The 21,522-nt window shown below is 51.3% G+C and overlaps 4 protein-coding genes and 2 pseudogenes across 4 annotated transcripts; 1 reads left to right on the top strand and 5 right to left on the bottom strand.

The window, feature by feature from the left end:
* Positions 1-36: 36 nt before the first annotated feature.
* Positions 37-1,713, bottom strand: SAPIO_CDS5331 (Exoglucanase 1; the record flags this gene model as incomplete). The annotated part of the gene is made up of 5 exons (XM_016787680.1): positions 37-225; positions 346-592; positions 676-888; positions 948-1,036; positions 1,105-1,713. 5 exons carry the CDS (start codon positions 1,711-1,713, stop codon positions 37-39), a joined length of 1,347 nt encoding a protein of 448 aa, XP_016642695.1.
* Positions 1,714-5,044: 3,331 nt separating this feature from the next.
* SAPIO_CDS5330 (uncharacterized protein) lies at positions 5,045-7,167 on the bottom strand (the record flags this gene model as incomplete). Its single annotated transcript, XM_016787679.1, has 3 exons — positions 5,045-5,679; positions 6,405-6,707; positions 6,765-7,167. 3 exons carry the CDS (start codon positions 7,165-7,167, stop codon positions 5,045-5,047), a joined length of 1,341 nt encoding a protein of 446 aa, XP_016642694.1.
* A 4,035-nt stretch (positions 7,168-11,202) lies between these two features.
* Positions 11,203-13,218, top strand: SAPIO_CDS5329 (annotated as a pseudogene; the record flags this gene model as incomplete).
* A 128-nt stretch (positions 13,219-13,346) lies between these two features.
* SAPIO_CDS5328 lies at positions 13,347-14,525 on the bottom strand (annotated as a pseudogene; the record flags this gene model as incomplete).
* Positions 14,526-15,543: 1,018 nt separating this feature from the next.
* SAPIO_CDS5327 (uncharacterized protein) lies at positions 15,544-17,049 on the bottom strand (the record flags this gene model as incomplete). The annotated part of the gene is made up of 4 exons (XM_016787678.1): positions 15,544-16,238; positions 16,297-16,346; positions 16,398-16,915; positions 17,026-17,049. 4 exons carry the CDS (start codon positions 17,047-17,049, stop codon positions 15,544-15,546), a joined length of 1,287 nt encoding a protein of 428 aa, XP_016642693.1.
* A 2,934-nt stretch (positions 17,050-19,983) lies between these two features.
* Positions 19,984-20,593, bottom strand: SAPIO_CDS5326 (uncharacterized protein; the record flags this gene model as incomplete). Its single annotated transcript, XM_016787677.1, has 2 exons — positions 19,984-20,452; positions 20,517-20,593. 2 exons carry the CDS (start codon positions 20,591-20,593, stop codon positions 19,984-19,986), a joined length of 546 nt encoding a protein of 181 aa, XP_016642692.1.
* Positions 20,594-21,522: the final 929 nt, after the last annotated feature.

The raw sequence follows: 21,522 nt of genomic DNA, 5'->3' as shown, positions 1-21,522 counted from the left end.
AGAGGAAGGAAAAACCGTGGGAATAGATCCGGGTCGTTAGACGGCGTGGGTGGAGCCGATGGGACCGAAGCGGATATTGGACCAGATGACCTGGGTAGAGCCGTACTGCTCGATAACCTCGGCAGGGACACCGGAGTCCTGGGGGCAGGAGCCACGGGCGGCGCCGGGTTGGCCCTCCTTCTCGGGGGGATAGGTGGAGTCGAGCCAAAGCATGTTGGCGTAGTGCTAAGCATCCCCTCTCGTTAGCGAATCTATCCCTTTTTTCATTTCTTTTTGGAGCTACGGGGGAGGAGAGAGCCCCGGCGAGAAAAGGGGAACGGAGAAAGGGAGGAGGTAAAAACCTACGTCGCTCCAGATGGACATGACGAGGACCATAGGAATGGCGAGGGCCTCATCGAGCTGGCTGTATCCGCCGACCTCGTTGAACCGATCGCGGTCATTAAAGGCGATGGGGGCGGCCGTGCACATCTCGGAGGTGATCTTGTTGGAGTCGGAGGGGATGCCCTCGATGTTGGGGGCGGGGACCTCGATGGTCTTGCCGTCCTGGATGAAGACTTGGTACATGGCGCCGGGCTCGAAGCGGGTGATGACGCTACGGATTTTCCAATTGTGTTAGGGTTCTTACACCACACGGCGAACGGAGAGTGGGAATAGAAGAGAGAAAAGGGTACTTACGTGAAGGGCTTAGTGGTGTCGACGGTCTTGCCCTTGCCGTAGAAGTCGGTGTTGCCCAACCGGTACGGGTTGTAGTCGCAGCCGTTTGCATCGCAACCACCGTTGAAACGGTCCTCGGAGTAGGTACCACCGCAGGTGTCGTCCTTGCAGACGTGGTAGTTGTTATTCTCGCAGGCGTGAGGAGTGAGGGCGTACGAGTAGGCGTTGGACTCCCTATTTCGAGTGGGTTAGCGATTTCGTATTTGGGGCAAAGCGAAGATAGGAACACATACCAGACGTCGATCTCGGCGCAGCAGGATCCCATGGATCCAACACCGGCCTGGTCATCGGTATCAGAAGCCTCCCATCCCTCGATGTTACCCTATTCATAATTGAGTTAGTCACAGCTGGCTACCTTAACAGGAGACCTTTTGTTTATCTGGAACGAACCTTTCCATTGATGAACTTGAGGTCACGAGCGCACTGAGCATCACAGTACCCGACACCATACTTGGCACCAGCAGCGTTGTTCGACTCGTCAGAGAGACCACCATCTTCCTTCATGGGCACAAAGTAGAGGGCAGAGTTCATGCCGCACTCAACCTGCGAAAGATCGACATCGAAAGCAAACTCATTATTCATGAGCGTGAACATGGCATACTTAGAGTCGCTAGCCATAAGATAGACACGCGAGCCGACATTGGCACCGTACTCATGCTCAGTGACGAACTTGAGGGTAAGGGCATCGCCGCTAGTGGTGATACCGTAGGTACCAGAGTAGTCGGCACCCTCAACAGCGCAGTTCTTAGCGCAGTCGTCAGCGTTGGAACAAAGGTCCGTCCACGTGTTGCCGTCGTAGCAGTTCTCGTAGCCGTCTACGCCGTGGACCCAGCGCCAGTTGGCGTCGATGACGACCTCGCCGTTAACGTTGGAGCAGCTGCCGGGGGCGGTACATTTTTGCCAGGTGAGCTTGGGGTGGCTTTCGGATTGCTCGGTGCCGACCTGTTGGGCTAGGGCCGTGGTCAGGAGGGCGAGGCCGGAGGCAAGGACACGCTTCATTTTGACGGTATGTGTGTGGAATTCGTTGAGAAAAAAGAATGTGGGGAGGAATCCGAGACTACTCAGTGAGGAGGAAGGGACCTAGCGACGGGAAGCCTATGTGGAGAGAAGGGTTGGATTGGGTACAGATGAGGAGGAGAAAGTAGGTTGGACGGGAGGATCACGATATCTTATATCTCTGATGGGCTAGGAAGGGATAGGAAGAGATCTTTCCCTAAGTCATCTCCCATTTGCCTGCATGGCAGTAACTAAATCCGGGGGGCCATATTGCCTTCCGACAGAGTAGATAGGCACATGATAGGAATCTTTCACAGAGGTTCGACATTAACAAGCTAAGAATGCAGTTCCTTCCCGAGATGTGATGCGTGGGACCTGTAATCGGAATGCCACCGCATAGAGGAGCCTCGAGACCTGGGTAATTAACACTCATCTATCGCACAAGAAGTCCTAGATGAAGCAGGGCGGTGACCATGGGCCAGCATCCCACATGGACTATGCTGAAGTTGGAAAGAGCTTGTTGATGAAAGACGGATCATCTAACCCGTGAGCCGTCGGACGGAGCGGTATCTCCATAAGTTGCAAAGGGGATAAGCAGCTTCTAAAGTAAAGTGGATCCGCCATGAGGATAGATAGTGAGGATCAGATCGAGAGAGAGAGATTGTGGGTAGGCAGTTAGGGAATCGGGATGTTGTATGAGAGTAAGTGGCAAGCCCTCCGCACAGGAATGGCGGTAGCGCCGTGGAAGGGGACTTTCATTCTCCGTGTAGTGTCCCGAGATGATACGGGTGGAGAATGCGGCTCGTAAACAACTATGCGGAGATGGCGTGGACGGACAAGTAGAGAGAGGAAAGGGAGTGGAAGTGTTGTGAGCCGCGGGATTTGGACCGCATTGGTCACATCGGGCAAAGTAAATAAAAATAAGGAGAAAACAATAATAAAGAAGACCAAAGAGGACAAGGGGCGTGGCGGGGACATTGTGATCACCCCCGAAGGTTGTTGTTTATCTCGATCCATGGATCGTTATCCTCGACCAGCGTTTGCAGTAGAGACTAGCTAAGCGAGGCATGTGGTGCAGGTTGAGTGATTGAGACATGTGGCGCCAAGAGACGGGAGTAGAGTAGAGTGACATTAGAGACCTTGGAAGAAGAGCAGCCCGGGCGGGTTCGGTTGCTGTTCGGGGGCCGGCCATGGTCATCAGGTCCCCTCTGGGATGGGTTGATAAGAATGGTCCGGTTAGATTGACCTTCCGTGGATGGCTTTGGTAACCCCATGAAGAAAAACAAATCTCCCCAGTCGGGAGAGTTGCTCGATTAGACGAGACCTGAATGCGCCAAGCCAAACGACCATTTGGGGCCGTGTCTGGCATTTACTGACTCTGGGCGTGGGTCACTGAACCCTCTGGTCCTTCGCGGGAGAGGTAGGTAAAACCCATGAGGAATTGAATCGGGGGTTGGTTGGCCGTGAGGGAGGAAGGCCAATGGACAGTTGATGTCTCTCCTAATTCCAGTGGAGCATCCTGGAGCACTCGATCTTCAAAGACTGCTTTGGTTCGCGGCGGAACTTCACGACGTAACCCTTCGATAGCCTTGGACCTGAGCCAAACCAGTCAAGATAAAAGGTGCCTTGCTCTCATTCTAAAACGCCACTCGCTGGCCCACGGCGCTAGCATTCTCCAGACCTCTCGACTGTCGAGAGATGGCTTCTTACCCTGGCCAAGGAGCCATCCGTGGAATCTCTCGATTGGTTGTGCTCGGTCTGCCACTGGAGCGAGTGCAAGGATGAGCTCTGCCACGAGCGACTTTCTTTTGCTCTAGCGGATATAGAATCTTGGTTTTGCGAGGTCCACCAAGAGACGGGATGAAATTTCGGGATAAAAGCGGGCTGAGACCCATCAACAGTGTCAATGCAGTGCATTTGCTTGGTAGATGTGAGACGGCCTGGCTGTTTGGTGGCTTATTCGGCTGATAGGGGTGCCCGAAACGCTCCGGCAAGGAACCCAATCCTCAATCCCTTCAGCCAGACGAACGGGAAGGGCAAGCAAGCAAGTAAGCAAGCTATCACCACAAGTCGTCGTTAAACTGCGGCTAAACCGCCAATTAGCATGGTATCGTGAGGCAACCTTGGGACTTTGGAAGGGTCAGATGGATTGCGAATGCTAGGCCTGAGTCGCTCTTTGCTTCCCTCCGGACTGCGCTCGCCCTTGGTTCTGCGCGGAGTTGCTCTTCTAGGGCTAAGGTAGGGAGGCAATCCCTTCCCTTGAGACATCTTAGCCTGGCTTGGCAGGTTCGTGGGGGTTTTTCTCGTCTGGGGTGCGTCGCTGCGGAATGCGCTGGTGGGGCGCTTGAAGGGGGCTGAGCGAAATCCGGTCGACAAAGAGTGGGAAGAAGAAAAGGAATTTCCATGCGTTGAAAGTGAAAACGCTGGGCGCCAAGCCAGTCTTTATTGTTTTCAGGATTTTTCCTCTGAAGCACGGAAAAAGGATGAAGCAAATGCGGTGTCTCTCTGTCTCCGTGTCCCCGTGGCAGCTTCCTGCGTACTTTTAATTTCCTCCTCTTGATCTTTCCGGCTGGAGCAGCTTCAATATCGAAGCGTGTCATGCTGCAAATTGTTCAAATTTACGGTCATCTCCTGGCGACCCCTCGACCTTTCGGTTCGTCCTTGTTTAGTACCCTCGCAATAATTAATATGGCGGCTCTAGATCTAGCAACGGAACAGCTCGCCTCAAGCACTTGAGCCCCATAGCCCCATAACTTATAGGCATTAATGCCGTATTTACCAGCAGCCTGACGGTGCCCGTCGATCTGGCTCGGCTGGCGGTTTCACCTACATGAGGGACTCCGACCCCAGAAGGATTAATTGATAAACACTCCTTGACAAGTAGTAATAGTTCACGGAGGATGGAAAATTAAAACGACGTGGGATTGAGAGATGAACTTTGCGTGCTTGTCTTATTCACCCTAGTCCAACGTCTGGGGTCATTGGGTTCACCTTGCCTCGGCAGATTTGTTCGCCGGAATTTCCACTCTTGACACGAAATCTTAGCCCCAAACTGACCAAGTCGGACGCTCACGCAAAGACAAACCACCCAATAAGATGGGAAATGAAGCATGTGTACTTGTAAAGTGTTTTCTGAGTGTCATACTACTATCAAAGTCAAATATATCCGTGTGAACGCCGCATTGGTATAGCAGTTCCCAATGAATCTTCACTCTGGCAAGTTAAGACAAGATGACACAAGCTGGAAAGATCAAGAATGCCCGAACGTGCTATGGATCCAATCAGGCATCAATAGAATCGGACAGCAACAGGCTCAAGATTTAGTCAGGTTCGACTAGCTGTTGCTATGCTCAGCAGCGTTCTGGATATCCGCTTCCAAGATAAAAAACCCTAAATCAGCCAGATCGTCCTCCGTGAACAAATCAGTAAAATCCGTGTGGGTAAGTGGGTCTGCGTCATCTGGAGCTTGGTGATCGGGAGGTCCTTGTCCCTCAGAGCCAATAATCTGCCAAGGGGAACTTGATCCTGCTAGTGGTGCTTCTGTTGTAGCATTGATGTCAAGTTGAGGACCCTGCCATTCAAGACTGTGCCCGACTCCGAAGCCAGTGGAGGAACAGTAGTTTTCTTGCGAGCTGCTCCTGGCGGCCGGTTCGCCTCGAGATAGAGGATCAGGGCTCGGCGTTGACCGCCGCCTAGCATCCGCCGAGTCCTGGCTCATTTCAGCGATACTCGATGAGGCGGAGTTTTCCTCAGAATTGCACCCACTCCGCCCCCGATCTAGCCGTCTTCGCTGAAGATACTCTTGAAACGCAATAGCCTGTTCCTCCGTCACAATGATAGACACCTGCTCTCTTGTTTGAGAGTCTAAATCCAGGTTGTCGAGGCGTCGTCGGACCCGCCGGTGTGTTGCGTGCTGGAGGTGTTGTTGGCATTCGAGGATAGCTTCAAAGGTGTCGTCCTGGATATAGTCTACACATGGACGGGAATAGTCAGTGTTCCGTGGTTGTTGGGACATTGAAGATGTGACCTTACATGGCGACGGTATCAGATTCTCATGCACATCGGGGAAGAGTATCGAGAACACCTTCTTCCACTTCCCTTCCTCGCAAAGTCCTTGGCTTTTCCGACAACGCAATTGTGTCTCTTGTTCCTTTGAGCAACCCTCAAAGGTTCTCGGCGGGTTAAGAGGACATGGCGTGGAACCAAATTGTCTGAGGTGATCACTCAGGCCGGATTGGGATGGAAAGGTGACAAGACAGCGTGGGCAGTGGACCGGGATTGTATGATTGCGATAAATATGCTCCCTGGAGATAGATGACTAGTTAGTTGAGGGACAGCAATAGACGACAAGCAATTCGTGTGAAGTACTCACTTCACGCGATGCACTGTTTTCCAACCCGGACCGCGACATGGCCGCCAGTCTTTGTACCTCTCTCTATCCTTTTTGTAGAACGGACAGGCAAATCGCCGAGAAACTTCGCCCATTTCCAAACAAATCAGCGTCCCGTCGTTCTTTTGACCATCTCGACTGTCATTTTCCTCGTTTCCATTATCATCTCCGTACCCGTTTCCTCTGGTCCGTTTATTGTGCCCTGGGCTTTGTCTTTCACCCGAAGATTGAGCTCCAAGTCTAGCAGATTGAGTAGTTGAGGAAGGCGGATTTTTTTCTTTCCCTTTCCCTTTCCCTTTCCCACTTGTAGCCGCTCTATGCCCTTGGTGGCTGTCCCGCATTACGAAATCCGTGATAACATTGACGTTTTGTAATAAGGCGTTGGAATGTAGCTCTCTCAAGGCCCCGACAATGGGATCGCCTAGCAATAGGGACTCAGGAAGGGACTCTTCGTCTTCAGGGTCGGAAGTACTTCCATCCGACTCTGTTGGCTGAGAGCAGATTTGTGGTGAGGACTTTTGTGGGTCTTCCTCTCTCTTCAAGTCGAACGGCGTCGCCGGTGATCGGGACTCTAGCCCTGAGAAATCGGAGTCATCACGATGGAAACCTACACATAGTCAGTAATGTCTTGACAAGTGTTGCTCCTTGTTGGTCCGTATTATACCGTGATATGGAAAATTTGTGATAGCAAGTTCTCGGTTGGTTCGCGGCTTAGGAGGCGGCCCAGTGGTGTCCACGGTACTTAGACTGCTCGGCGATGATAGACCAGCTTGCGGTCGTGTTCGAGACGGCAGAGAGCCTTTCGGGAAGTCGGGTTTTGTGCAAGGGTTATTGTCGGCCTCTCCTTGCTTCTTTTCGGGGCCCACCATGTCTTTATTCAAAAGACGCCACTGTTCGTCCACTGCAAGAGCCGTTGGAGGTAGATAGTCCACACCACGGACTCTATTCCAGTGATCAGTCGTCATATCTATCATCTGGCGCTCGACAGCGGCAACTTCTCGTCGCACCCTTTCGATTGAGGACGCGCGATTCCCTTCCCTCTCCCATCTAGCGATATCACGGTACATTTTATCGCGACGTCGCTTTTTCTTTTCAATGTCATGGCATAGCCTGCACTTGTTGGGTTCGTCGAAAACGGAGTGAACAAGTTTAAGACCACATGTTTCTCCCTTCCGATACTCCTTCGGGCAGTGTTGGCGAAAGTGACTCCATCGCCAGTAGCCACAAGACCACCGCTTCTGGTCAAAATAGCACATCGTGACCAGACTTGACACCTCTTCGAGTTGATAATGTACTGTATATCGACGAGGGAGGGAGTTGCACCGAGAAAATTTCAAAGAAATTCCGGTGCTTGGTGGAAGATATTTGTATAGCTGTACCAGGCTGCGGACTCCAAGTATTGCGCAGCTGCGCAATATGCGCCAGAAGGAAACTTCCGAGTTGAGCATACTCTAGCCCAGGCTTTAACTATCTCAAGGTAGAGTGGCTTCTGCAGCTGTTGCTGCCTGTGGACAGGTGACACGGGCTACGTTATTATAATCCTAATACTAGAGACACTCTTCCTCTTCATCGCTTCACATCAATGATATGCTGTATTCGTCTTGTCGTAAGATAACTTATAAGAACCCTGCTAGAACGCGACCCCTAACAACCCCGCAGCCGAGCAACGCAACCCAAGGCTGACTGTGTATACCCAACCTTTTGTAGGTGTGCATAAGCCAGATGTTGCCCAACATCGAGAAATGGTCCAATGGCCTAGGAATGGTCGTGATGGCTTCGCAGGACGTCGGGGACTTAATGGCCCTTAGGAATCTGCATCCCCCAGCGCCACAGGCAAGGGAGACAGTAGTAATGTAAAAAGAGAAGCATGATATTGAAAAGAAGAATAAAAGAATGACGCATGCCAAACAACTCTCGAAATTAGGGGAAACGACTGATCACCTAGAGTCGAATGCGCTCCCCTTCGTACTGAGAGCAAAACTGTCCAACTGCCTAAGTCCCCCCTCTCCCATGATCGTGGGAACCCTTCTGCCTTTATATGCGTGTAAGTGAGGCTCGGTGTGTCGTTTCCCTGGCTTCGCTGTGGCTGCGGCCTTTCCCATGCGGCTCCTTGAGATGCCGATTGCACTCTGCACCCAAACGGCGAGAGAACCCTTTCTCAATCACTTTGGGAATCTGGCTCAAGGAGCTCCCACTGGCTGAGCTCCGAATATTCTTCATCCACTACCATATCATCACTCTCCGCCGCTCCACAGATGGCAGCGATGCGAAGGAGGTCCCAAGAGAGCTGCAAGAGCTCGAAGCTTGGGAGATTCTCCGGGTCGTCAGTCTTAAGGACAAATGTCTGGCCTGTTTCAATTCGGAGTCCGCTCTCTCTGCGAGCAAGTCCTTCTTCTCCCCAAGCCGTGTTATCCGAAAGGCCTGCAGTAGCCAGGATATTGTCCACGGAGATCGCTTGGCCAGGTTCATGTAGGCATGTGTCAGGCCTCAGAGCATTTTTCTTAAGCCAATGGAACTGGATGACAATGGAGCCAGTTTCGTCTTTGCGCAGTGGCTTAAGCGCCAGTCGACAGTGGTCAAACCACCAGCGGACTTGGCGGTTGAGGGAAACGAGGTTTTTTGGGGACTCAGTCACGTTCCAGTTTCTGAATAACGTAGTCCATGTCTGTACCATGTCTTCTGGCCAGAACATGAACAGTATGTTTTCCATCGCTCCGAAGTTAGCATTGGCCGCAGTCGCGAACGGGAAGATATGGGCTGCTTCGGGGTCTTGCACGCCGGTCAGGACACACTTTCGATTGTCCCGGTCCTTACACTAGACGGGAATGTTATTTTATACCTGGCGGCGGCGCCTAGTAGTGGCGGTGTGATGAAAACATACTCTTTCGGCAGCTTCCTGGCTTCGTGTCCTGTGACTTGATCCCGGCGAGGATGAGCTTGATCGAGATCCGCTTCTGGGAACAACTATAGTTGAAGAAAGTCAGACGTCTTTGAACGATGGAACCTGGTTTGTCGACGAATTGAACAGACATACAATCCCTAACTGCCCGCCTGGCCCAACGATGGAATAAATCGACTCGACTAAGAATCTGGGCCGCTGGACTGCGAGTTCCAAGACCAAAGCATGCCCCTCTAATTTGCTCTAGCTGGGCCTTTATATGATCAAGTGGAGCAATCATATAAATGGCGAACATAGCCGCATCTAGCCCCACGCAATCCTGGGCTTGCGCGTTCTCATTGATAAACCGGAGAAAGTCAGATAGAAGCTCGCGTCGGACTTCAAGGTCGGTGATATAGTCCAGGACGGGCTCAGTCTGAGCTTCACCTGAGAGCATGGCCCGTAGTGAGTCACCGCTTCTCAGGTAAAGCCCGCGTAATCTTTGACAAGCCTCATCCCCAAGGACGGAGTCAAGCGACTCTCCTCCTGGAATAGCCGAGAACGTATGCATCTCTGAGCTGCAAAACGGGGACTATTAGTATGACCGAAATTGTGGGAAGCTAATAGGATGGGGACAAACTCTTGATGAGACATGATCGAAGTTGGTTGGCGGGAATTGTTAGAAGAAATGACTCTAGGTCCACTCTGGAAGAGGGTGAGGGTGATGGGGAGAGCTTCGAGAGAGGCCTTTAGACTCTGCTATGAAACTGCTACTGATTATAAGTAGAGAGGAGGTGCAAACCTGGGGAGGATGAAACTAAGGAAGGCGGAGACAAGGAGGTGCACCTGATAAGGAAGGTTCTGGAAAAAAACTACACAACGGAAGGCGTAAACGTGGGAAGGCAAACACACGGCAGAAGGCCCAAACAAGAAGAGGCTGCAGTAAATTTGGTTTTTTTTTTTTGGGGGGGGGGGGGAGGGAGTCCTCATCTCAGGATACAGACAGACACGCACGAAAGCAAATAAAGGAAAGAGAAGTTTCCAGACACTCTAGTAACCACCACAGCTGGAATTAAAGTATAGACGACCCAACTTCATGGGATAGAGAGGAGGCGAGGTGTGCCTCGGAAGATATAATAAAATTAGTATGATGTGAGCAGAAAACTACATGTCTTGATACTTTGCAAATTCAAATTAGGTTTAACCTTCCAATATGTGAAGACACAATAAATTATCCTACAACTTAGTAAGGCATTCGATCAAATAATCTTGATGGTTCTCAAGGTTTCATTAGCATACTTGATATTTTAGGGAAGTATGAAGAGGCTGCACTTGGCACACAATGCATTATCCCCTTAGATCCTGTGATTTGTTGGACTGATAGTCACTATATAATATTCTTTCAGTCTATCTATTATTCTATTGTCTCTGGCAGAGATATAATGACGTGGAGGATTTCAATGCCAAAGGCGTCTTGTGGAGAGGGTAATGGATGCAGGGGAGTGTGTAGAATCTATGCTACCACCGCTCCGTGGACTTTGAAAGGAAGTATGACTGGCAGATCACCATGGAGCCGTCAAGCCAGTCGAGACTATCTAGAATTTACTGATTGGAAACGGCGAGACCGTCAAGATCTTTACTTTCTCTCGAGACACCGAGAGAGACACCACTCTCCCTCGCGCAACTGGAGTAACGTCTGTCTCTCCAGAAATATACCGCGAGTGGCTTCCCGAGTCCCTCGAATACCATGAGAGCAAGGTATAGTGATCGAATGGAATCACATGCTTTCTTGGTATTCAGCCGTGGGTCCTCGAGTGGCTCTCATGCTGTTTTGCGAGGGCGAGAGCGGACCGACCCAAGAACTCGAGAGACTAGAGGAACCTGGCCTTGCCGAGGAGGAGATGGGTTATATTTTAGGGCCTAATATAAAGGGAAGGTGTACCTGAAGGGCGCGTAGACCGGCAAGGTGGATTACTAGCTAATAAAATTGGCCGAATGGTCTTTCCATCTCTTGATGCTAGTGAGGCCTTCGTAATTGCCTAGTTCGAATTTCGAAGCATGTGAAGTGCACTGCGCACTCTAAAACTATTTCTTCTTCTTCTCCTCCTCTGGCACCCATCCCGATCTATCCTCAATCTCTCCGACTCTTCGACATTCGCCATCAAAATCATCCATTCTGATCACAATTCCATCGAAACCAATACCTCTACATTTCTACGGAATCATGTCGCACCATCAAGCAGGTGAGGGCAGCCTCCCAACGCCCCCTTCGTCGGAAAACTCTCGTTCTCGGAGGTCACAGGCCTCGTCATCTGGAGGTAGTGCCCTCGGAACGTTTGGCATCTCGTCGGTTCGATTTCGCGTGGGCGCTCCCCCCCTCCGACCCCTTCCCTTGGAGACAACGTTCGACCGCCAGACGTCCGAGATAAACAAGGAATTCGGAATGTTCATGGTGACAGAGGCCGATCGAATACTGGAAAAGCACGGTATCGACCCAAACGACATAGAAGCCGATGTTGACATTGACTTCGTCGTACGCCATGTACCAGGAATGCCATCCACCTCTCAACCAACGCTCATGATCGAAGCACCATGGCGGGAAGACTCTGAAGACACCTGGCCCAGAGTGGTTCGCGAGTTGAAAGAGTCTATCGATAATCGTGTCCAAGCTTCCGGTTCTACTATCGATATCGCCGTGGAGATGTTGGCGCCCGAGTTAACCCGAGCCAAGTATCTCGACGTCGTGGAACACATCCCTCAGCTCAAGGAAGCTTGGCCTGATATTCAAGACCAGGTATATGAAATCCTAGAGTCGTTCGATTCAACAAGTGGGGATATAACGGCGATCGGACTTTTTCGCCTGGGCTATTCTGAGTATTCAAACAATAACCCGATCACCATCTACATCTCCATGGATTACAACTCGCCTGAAATCAGCTGGCCCCCGGTCATCCGTCAAATCGAAACATATCTCGAGGGCCTTGATCTCGGCAATCTTCGCCACAAGCTCACCGTCCATATGGAACATAATGTTGTGGAAGAATATGGATTCGAACTCCACGAGCCAATCGAACCCGCCGGATATCTGGTCATTGACGAAAACTACAAGACGACGGTCGATCTTGGAGACGACATTAGCGCTGCAACCTACCTTACCCGAAACGATGGTAAGGTGTGTAATCCCGCCTTGGGGACAGTGGGATGCTACCTGGAAATTCTCCCTCGCGATTCCTCTACATGGGAGCGTGTTGTCCTCACAAACTATCACGTGGTCAGGCCATGCTTCCAAGGATTTGAGATCGAGACCGCCCTTCCTAGCCAAAGACACCATGAGGGAGACTCCGAGGTCCCGGGCGGTGCTTCTGTCGACCAGCACGCTGCCTCTTCATCTATAGCAATCCCAGACGATGATTCCCAACTGTGGCATACGGATTGGCATGGCTTTGGTCCCGACATTGCGCCCCAGCCACTGCATATTGAGTCGCCGTCTCGACCAAAGCATAACGCGACTGTTCGTGCTTTGAAAAACGCAATGGAGAGTGATCTTCCGTTACCACCCGAACTCATAGGCCTCGACACGCAGCATGGGGGACCCGATCTTGACTTGGTCGATGCCGAGCTTAAATCTAAGCTGGAGTTCTTCGACACTGGAAAGCATGTCTTTGGTTCGCTTCTCTATGGGTCGGGGTTTAACCGCCGATCGCAACGTAACCAGCGCCTGGACTGGGCGCTGATTCGGGTTCCCGCAGAACGACAAGGAACGAATGACCTTCCCAGCTTACCATCTTGGAACAAGGCCTATGCAAGCCGGAACCACCATCCCGTACAAGTGGGGTGTTCTACAAATCTTCGGCCACAAGGACAAGCCTCTCTCTGGAAGATGGAAGTCGGGGATAAGGCGTTTAAGGTGGGCGCTCGTACGAAACAGACGGCCGGGCGTTACAGCGAGTTCAAATTGAAGTGTAAAATCAAACACGATCGGCATATGCAGACCATTCCGTCGTCAGAGTTTGTTTTTGTTGGCTACACCGGCTCATCGGGAAGCACATTTGCTGACTGTGGTGATTCTGGAGCAGTGGTTTTCAATGCTTTTGGCCAACTGATTGGGCTTGTGTTTACTGGACAGAGCCCTCAGAGGGCTAACAAAGGATACGCGCTTGTAACACCTATTGAGGATGTGTTTGAGGACATCAAAGCTATGTCTAAGGGGGAGATCGTGGATGTTCGGGTTGCGCAGTAGCAAGGAAGGGCTTAACCCATGGTTGGATGTTTATCTTGTTCATTACCACTCAATGCGGATGAGGTATTAACGACAATACGAGGAGTTTTATTGGCGATAAGGCATTCATTTGGAGCTCGGGATATGTTTCAAGATAGCTCTGGTGTAGTCCACCCAATCCACTCACTCGCTTTGAATTCCCAGTCAGCATCAGTAGCGAAGACATCTGTTTCGCCAGATCCTCCCAGGAGAAACTTGTTCATATATGCTGCCACAATTGAATTTTGGGAAGATGGCATCGAGCAGTGGCTCGTTCCATGCGCAACCTGAGAGATGCCAAAGTGATCCTTGACACCGAGGGCCTCGTACACGGTATGAGCAGCCATTGAACATCCATACGAGCTCCATGGGCCCAAGTAATCAATGCCACTATTCTCAATGACCAAGAGACCTCGGGGAGCGACCAGTGCCATGAGCTGGTGGTGATCATGGGGTAGTGTTGCGATCTCCTTGACATAGTTTTGGAATACGGGCGCGAACCATTGATCTCCAGTAACAATCTGAGGCCCGTCCTCGACATTGATACCCCGACTCTTCATGTCAGCCGCGAGACGCCAGCATCCAGGACCGCCAGAGCCACCCTCCTGCGGTAGCGTAAGCGCGATCCTGTCATCGAAAGCTCCGGCCATCAGGGCCCCCTTGCCGTTACGAGAGCAACCCGTGACGCCAATCTTTGTCGGGTCGATCTTGGTCGCCTCGGCACCTAGAGACTCGAGGGCGTCAAGGATCCGACTCACACCCCAAGCCCACGCCATGAGGCCACCGATCTCCGTCGGGTACAGCTGGTAGAAGAGGCCCCTGCCCCCTGGATCGGTGGCGGCGATTTGTTCGTTGTTGTATGTGATGACGGCGACGGTGTTGGGGATGGGGATGGAGGAGCCGCCGAGGGCGATCACGGCGGGGAAAGGGCCCGAGCCGGAGGGAAGTCGGATGGATGCCGAGAAGGAGATAGACTTGCCATTGTCGGTGATGTCGATCTTGATGGTATTGCCTGAGAGCGTGGCTTTGAACTCTTCGGGCTTGGGCGGCTTAGTTCCGAGCTCGTACTTCTCGATTACGGCGCGGATTTCGGCTCGACGACAAGCCCAGTCATCTTTCGTTTCAACAGCGGAGCCATCGAAGAATTCGAATGGATTGGGAAGTTGAGTGACGGGCTCAAATGCATCTGGGACTTGGACCGCCTCGCAGTTGGCTGGAGCAGCCTTCTCTTGGGCCAAGACTTGCGCCGGGCCTAGAGCAGCTAGAATATAGACGAGCTTCGAAAACATTTTTTTTGAAATTTTGCTTAAATTCAGAACGTTGAACAGGGTAGGATAGCAATCTTGGAGATCAGGACTTAGAGAAAACCGCCACTGAACTAGTCACAAGTGTGCGTCTATCATTCACCTGATTTTTAATCGTACCCCGGCACTCTTAGATCATGGACTGTATTATATTCGCGAACGTCCCGGGTTATTATAGTGAATTAATCTGTGGCGGATCCGGAAAATTTACTGTCGGTTAAGATGGTCCATCCGCACCACTGGGATCGAATCGATGACCGGACGAACCTGCGGGGGAACGGGGTAAAGGGGTCCGCGTGCTAGTTGCTGGGCATTCCGTCAGGTGGGATTAAGTGTAGAAATGAGGGCCTTTGAAGTTCTCGTGTTATGTTAGAGGCGGGGCTTGATGTGGTGTGTGAAGGCGAGCCACATTTTCACCTTTGCGGATGATATCGAGGAGATGCGGCAAGCATGCTTCAGGACTCATAGGCGCTCCAATACCGACTGGGTGTGTAAATTCGGATAAACGTCTGTACCAGGTGTAGGCTGATGTCAAAAGGAACGCGAAACTCATATCTGGTAAGACCATGAAGACTAACCCCATAAAGAACCCGCTCTTAGATCTGAAAAAGAAAGAAATAAGGGATACACCCTTGAGCTTGCCGGCGTGGAACAGCATATTTCCGTACCAAGTCACCTTTACACATATTATTCCAGCGCAAGAACCCGCAACACACGTCCATATTCACTCATGCGTATGATCCGCACCATCTCACTATAATAGAATGTTATCTAGTCAACGTAAAGATTGGTAGGTTAAAGCAGCTCGGATGGTACTTATCACATGGCAGGCACCTATAACTCCAACTCGAGTGCCCTGAAGCGATCTAGTGTTAGGCTGAGTTTGGATTGAAACATTAAATATGAAAGAAGATGCAATTGTATCAATAAACTATGACTTAATGCTCAGCATTAGTGACTCTATTAAAACATGCTATACAAGAAATGTGGGGAACCGTCGCGCCTATGCTATTGAAGAGCTTTCTCCTGCTTTTGCTCTCGGATCAAATGCCTTGGGCCGCCTTTCCACCCCGAGAAGCCCGTCCGTGTCCTCCTTGACGTAGGCGACAAACTTCTCCGTTACCTGTGCGCACCATGGGTCTATGTAGTTGGTCCAAGCAATAGCAGCCGCATAGTTGAGCGGGAGCCATATTACGAAGCAAATGAGAAGTCTTAGCCCACCCACAGGCTCGAAATTAGTCGGTACCGTCTCGCCTTCGTCATTAACGTGGTCGGCGGGGACGCTGAAGCCAAAAAGCATCCAGCATAGCACAGTTCGAAGGATTGGCCCGTGGAGGAGGTAGACGGCAAACGACTGCTTCCCTAACCACAAGAAATATTTGTTGCTCAGCAAGCTTTGCAGAGACAGACTAAAGTGTATGCCAAGGGAGATGAGGTGCAACCCCAACGTGGTGCTGAAGCGAGCGTAATCTGAGCCGGGGTAAAGAACAGAGTCGAGTAGGATACGCAGGTTATTGGACCATGCAGTCCACTCTGTATTATATTCGGGAAGAGAGGCGATGGCAAAGCCGGCAGCCATGCATAGGACGGAGATGACGCGGCAAAGGATGGGTCGAGCGGTAAGGATGTTATTTGCAAAGGGGAGGTTTTGAAAGTCGGCGAGGAAGACACCCCAGAAGAACTGCATACCAAAAGGGGCTGTTATCTCCTGTTAGCAGGGAACGCGAGCTCCGAGCGCCAGGTGCACACGACATACCATCGTTGTCCAGGTAATAATACCACCACATAGTCATGGCAGCCAGCATCCTGTATGCTGGGCGCAGACAAGTCGTAACTATCATGAAAATGTATACTAACATGCTGCCTTTAAGCAGCGGCATGAGGGTCCATTGATTTGGGTCGTAGGAGTTGTAGTTCTCCGTCCATGTCTTGATAATGTTGATCCAGAGATCGTTCAAACTCTGCCAGAGGGTGGGAAGACTCGGCGGGCTCGTTCGAACAGTCCAATCGCTCCCGGAGTGTTTCGCAACATTAAAGGCGTTGAACTGGGCGACGAGCCATATGAGCAACGTGGCGACGGTGGTGGGGAGAACGAAACGCGGAACCCTGCGGATTGCGGATTTCGACAGCGATTTGAGGGCCGCCTCCCAGTTCCCCTGTCGACTGAGGCGGATGGGCTTCAGGGCGCACACGTAGCCCGTGACCATGCTGAAGATGGCCACGCCGATGCGGCCCTGGATGAGCACGCGGATAAGCGGCCATTGTAGAAAGCGAGTCGCGCCATTCTCGGACACGGCGGGGTTAAAGAGATCGGTATCGAAGGCGCGCGCAACGTGGGTGATGACGACGGAAAGGGAAGCCAGTCCCCTCAGGCCCTGGGAGTGTCAAGTCAGCCAAAGCGGAGGAGAAAGGAAATAAACAAATAAAGAGTAAGAAAAAAGCAGTGCAACGGGAGAAAAGGTGCCCATACATCAACCCATTTTACGTTTCCGTCCCTTTTAACCGACATCCTGGGACCATTGCTTGCCGTTGGCAGAAGGGCCGCAGAATGAGAGTATGGCAGCAAACGAACCGCATTAAAAAAAGGATGAGGCTCACAAAGGTTAAACTAATGGTTCCAGGACATCGGTCTTCAAACAAGGCAATCAGGGGCGTGGACGAAAAATTGTTTAAATACCATCCTGGTCGATCCTCGTGTTCGGCGTCAAGATGCCAAGGCAGATAGCCAGGAGGCTGTGGCCCTACGGGTCTCAACGTCGCGTGCCGTCCGGTCCGGTGCAGCCATGATCGGCATCTTGGCGCCTTGCTCGTCCCTTGACGTCAGCAAGCAGGGACGGACAAGAGGACCTATCATCCTAGCCGCCTTGCCAACGTGCTCGAGAAGGGTGGGTCCTCACAGCGGTTCCCTGGCACAGCGCAATAGCTGCAAGGATTGTGATTCGAAAGATACGACTCCCTGCAGTAAAAGTAAAATCTTGGCGCGCGAAATCTTAGACAACATTTATATTAACTTGACACCTGACCTAGATCGTATCGAAGAAGCAGAAACCCTGTTGTGGACATACGTAAAGGGCTCCATACAAATTCTAGCGCCTGTGATTGAGTTTCTTTGCAATTTCGTCGCGTTCGTTGTCGGAAAGCCGTTTATCCGAGTCAGGACTCAGGAGAGTATTTCTTGGGATTATGCACCGCCGCGCGTCTAAGAGAATGGATCGCAAGGTTGGGAAGTTCTGCCGGGCCATTTGCTAGGAGACTGTTCATTTTCTCTTCAAGAAGTTATAGGTTCAAATGCGTTAGGGGATATCATGCAAGCCGGAGTGGTTGAAGAGCGCCAATGATTTGATGAGGATCTTCGTGTCTTGGGAATGTGGCCACGTACGCTTGGTATCCGCCAGTATTGGACCAACTCCCCCTGTACACTTCGCAAACAGTATCTGATAGAGCGCCAGTCCGACCTGCTCATCATTTGGTAGCACAACTTCCAACTCACAGTGCATCACCCCGTGATCATGCAAGACTGTTAGTGTGGGCATCTCGAGGACTATCATCGGAAAATCAATTCTTCACTGTTACCGCTGTATGGTCGATATCCGACACCTCGCCCAACAGTGCTGCCATACTCAGATTTGGGATAGGACTGCATGCTGATACACCACTTGAGTAGGGTCTGTTATTATAACGGGCACAGATGTGCTCCAGCGTATTCTTCATCCTATGATTTTGTAGTAAAAATGAGGCGGACCAACTCCCACACATCCCACCGGACGGATCAACTGATAATTCAAGTCTGGGTGATCCAGAGCCAATCAGGCCTCCTTTGTAAATTCTGCACACCTCAACGGCCGTAGGACTTTCGGAAAGCAGTTAAAAGGAGGGCGGATCTACCGCACCCGCTCAGTATACTACCGATCACATCGGATCAGAGATTTGCGCAACCATGCCCGGGAGTTCAAAGGGATCCTCCCGCCGCAGGAAAACCCGCCGGCCGAATATTTTGACGTTGTGGTTCATGTAAAATCGAAAGATGATAAACCATGGACAAGGTTCAGGATTCGCCGGGACAACCTCTATCTGGTTGAGGACAAGACCAGCGAGCACAGATGGTACATATTCCGAAACGGAGACCGTCACCTTTTCCCTGACCAAGCCGACACCTTGAACTTTGATGGCAGTTTCACAAGCTTGATGACTGTCGCACGTCGATGGCAGATATCCGATGTTCGCCTTGGGAAACAGGCATTGCGAAAGGCCGCGCTCACTCTATCTTCGTCCCCAGAGATCAACACTGACAATAAAGATATAGCCCAGGCGTTGATCCTTGTCGTTATAATGATCTGCGAAGCCATGAGGTTCCACCTCATCCGCGACCACATTGCTGAGTCCTACGACAGTGCGTGTAAGATGACGGAGCAAATGGTCGGTTGTTTGAAGAGCTGGCAGGATCTTTCCGTGGCTATCCAAAACGAAATGGACCCGGATAAATGGCGAACCCAGTTTGGGCATTTGGGCATAGAGAACGTTTCTGAAGCAACTCGCATGGCCGCTTTGATGTGGAATGCAAGGGGGCAGGTCTCTAAAGATTGAGAATGAGGCTGTACAGGATGTGGCAGGGAGGATGATTCGAATTTCAATCATGTTCATCTCTAAACTTTAGGCTCACAAGATTCATTAAATGATACGAAAGGCTATCTTCTGCCGCCTTTAGCCTCGGCTAGCTTTTCGAAGTGGCACTTCAACGCCTATGCTGCGACATAATACTCCCAAATTATAGAATGATTTGGGAGGTCAGACTATATCGTCTCCGGCAGCCGGGCCTGAGCAAAGGCCGAGATAAAACAGCACATGCATTGTCACTGCAGGTGTGAGCTGAAATGGAAAACCCCCATTACGTGGCAGCGAGGCGAGAACTCCAGATTGTTGCTGGCCAATTATTCTAGCAGCCCTGCCAGACTTCGAGTGCCACGTCACAGGCTTCCTCTCGAAATCTAGCTGCATTGACTCCTGGCTGGTCTATTCTACCGTTTGCTCGTAGTACTTATTCACGGATTCCATGGCGGTGGTGGCGGTGGCTGGAACGAAGACTGCTTAAAAATATCGAAAGGAATATATAAAACGACACACATCTAACTAAGCTCGTTCCCAGCCTTTCCCTCGCGACAACCAGCGGGTAGGAGAGAGAGAGTCAGAATCACAGCCAATAGTACATCCACCAAGGACAGCAATGACAAATGGCCATATCCGTAGTGTAAGTTCAATAAGGTGGTCAACAAAGACGGGGAGGGGATCGTCTTTCAAGAGCCGGGCGAGCGCAATGCCCAGTCCGGTTGTGGCCCCAACCGCGATATAGAAATTCATTGATACCACAGTTTGGGAAGCCTAATCGTCCATGTTAACGTCAATCCCGGCGAAGTCCTTTCTTTTGCAACCAAAGATATTGGAACTCTTAACTTACATCACGGTAAGGCTCATCGGTGCTCTTGTTAACCAAAAACACAACCGGATAAGCGACGACGATGGAGATCCAAGCTAGGACGGCAAAAACCAGTCCCAGGATTTCCCTCAAGTCCTCAGCGTCTTCCATTTTCACGTTGTCGTTGCTCCTCCAATCGGCAGATGCAACACAATCTATTCCGGGAATGAAGTGCGCCAAGGCAAGACCGGCAAGCACTATGCTGGTGCCCCAGGCCATGTAGCGGAGTAGCTGGTCCTGCGACTGGGTCTGGTACCTCGTGGAACGCTTGATGCACATCGCAAGCTCTACTAGGACGGAGACGAAAGTCGCCACCGCAAATTCGAAGACGAACGTGGAGATTAGCTCCACTGCGTAATCGGCTTGATGGATGCCTTCCGCCCTGGAAGCGTAATATGCGCCTAATTTAGTCGCCAGGGAAGCAAGAACAAGAGTCAACGCACTAAAGAAATAAGAGTTAGGAGGGAGCAACGCGCAGAGAGCTAGGTCGTGTCAGAGAAACACACAATATCCAAAACAGGCCGACGGCCTTCATCAGTGCCTTTGCTGGCCTAAGCTGTGCGTTCTGGGGAGGCGTCCGCATGGCCGACACCACCACTGCGACGAGCCATATTATCGTTAAGAGGAGTAAAATGGCCTCTGCCCAAATAACCGCATCTGGCCCAGCTCGGCTCCTGATCCGCCGTCGAAACAAAGCCTTTTCCGACGCCAGGTTTCCGTCCATCAGGTGCCGCTCCATAAAACGCGGTTGGTGGTCGTAGAACGAGCGTAGGTCGTGAGCTGGACACGTTCAGCGTGTAGGTATGGATGGGTCGAATTTTCCGTCGGGGAGAATGAGGGATTCTGCGAGACAGTTGAATAAAATGTAAAAGGAGATGGGCGATGATCTTAAATCGCGTGATCGCGAACCAGTGAAGATTATCTTGGAACTCAGCCCCCGCGACAAGCCAGGGGTTGCTTGATTTAATCCAGTTCGCATCCTGCTGTGCCACAGGCGCAGCTGTCAGGGTCGGAGCGATGGTACTCCGTTTCTTGGCGGTTGAACAAGGATCACGGCCGAGCCAGCCAACGGCTGACATTATTTTTGAGTTACTTGGTACATATCCACATAAGCGAGAAAGCGGTGAGGCACGGCAGAAACGAGTAAAATTAGGCGCTATCGTCGGGTAAACAAGTCCACTGGCACTGGCAATGCGACTGCACAGGACAGTCGTAGTAAAATTGGAGTTCTGTCCTGATTACCTTGGTACAAAGCTTCGCACAACTCTTCAACTTAACACCCAGCTCAAGTATCACCTTGAATGTGGTGTAACAGCCTCAGCAACTTGTTAAGATGGCTGCGAGAGCTGTGATCGGAATACCCGAACTACTGCGGGAGATTGCATCCCACGTGCGTTACCTCTGAGAATACAATCAGGCTAGACCTGCTGATCTATTTACCAGATATACGCGCCTGCATCTTCGAGCCAGCTCTGCCTAGTTAATCATGCTTTCAAAGCCGCCTTTACACCT

The sequence above is a fragment of the Scedosporium apiospermum genome (assembly GCF_000732125.1).
Source record: "Scedosporium apiospermum strain IHEM 14462 chromosome Unknown SEQ_SAPIO_0098, whole genome shotgun sequence".
NCBI lineage: Eukaryota > Fungi > Ascomycota > Sordariomycetes > Microascales > Microascaceae > Scedosporium > Scedosporium apiospermum.
The sequence above is the reverse complement of the archived record's forward strand: the minus strand, read 5'-3'. Positions and strand labels throughout refer to the sequence as shown.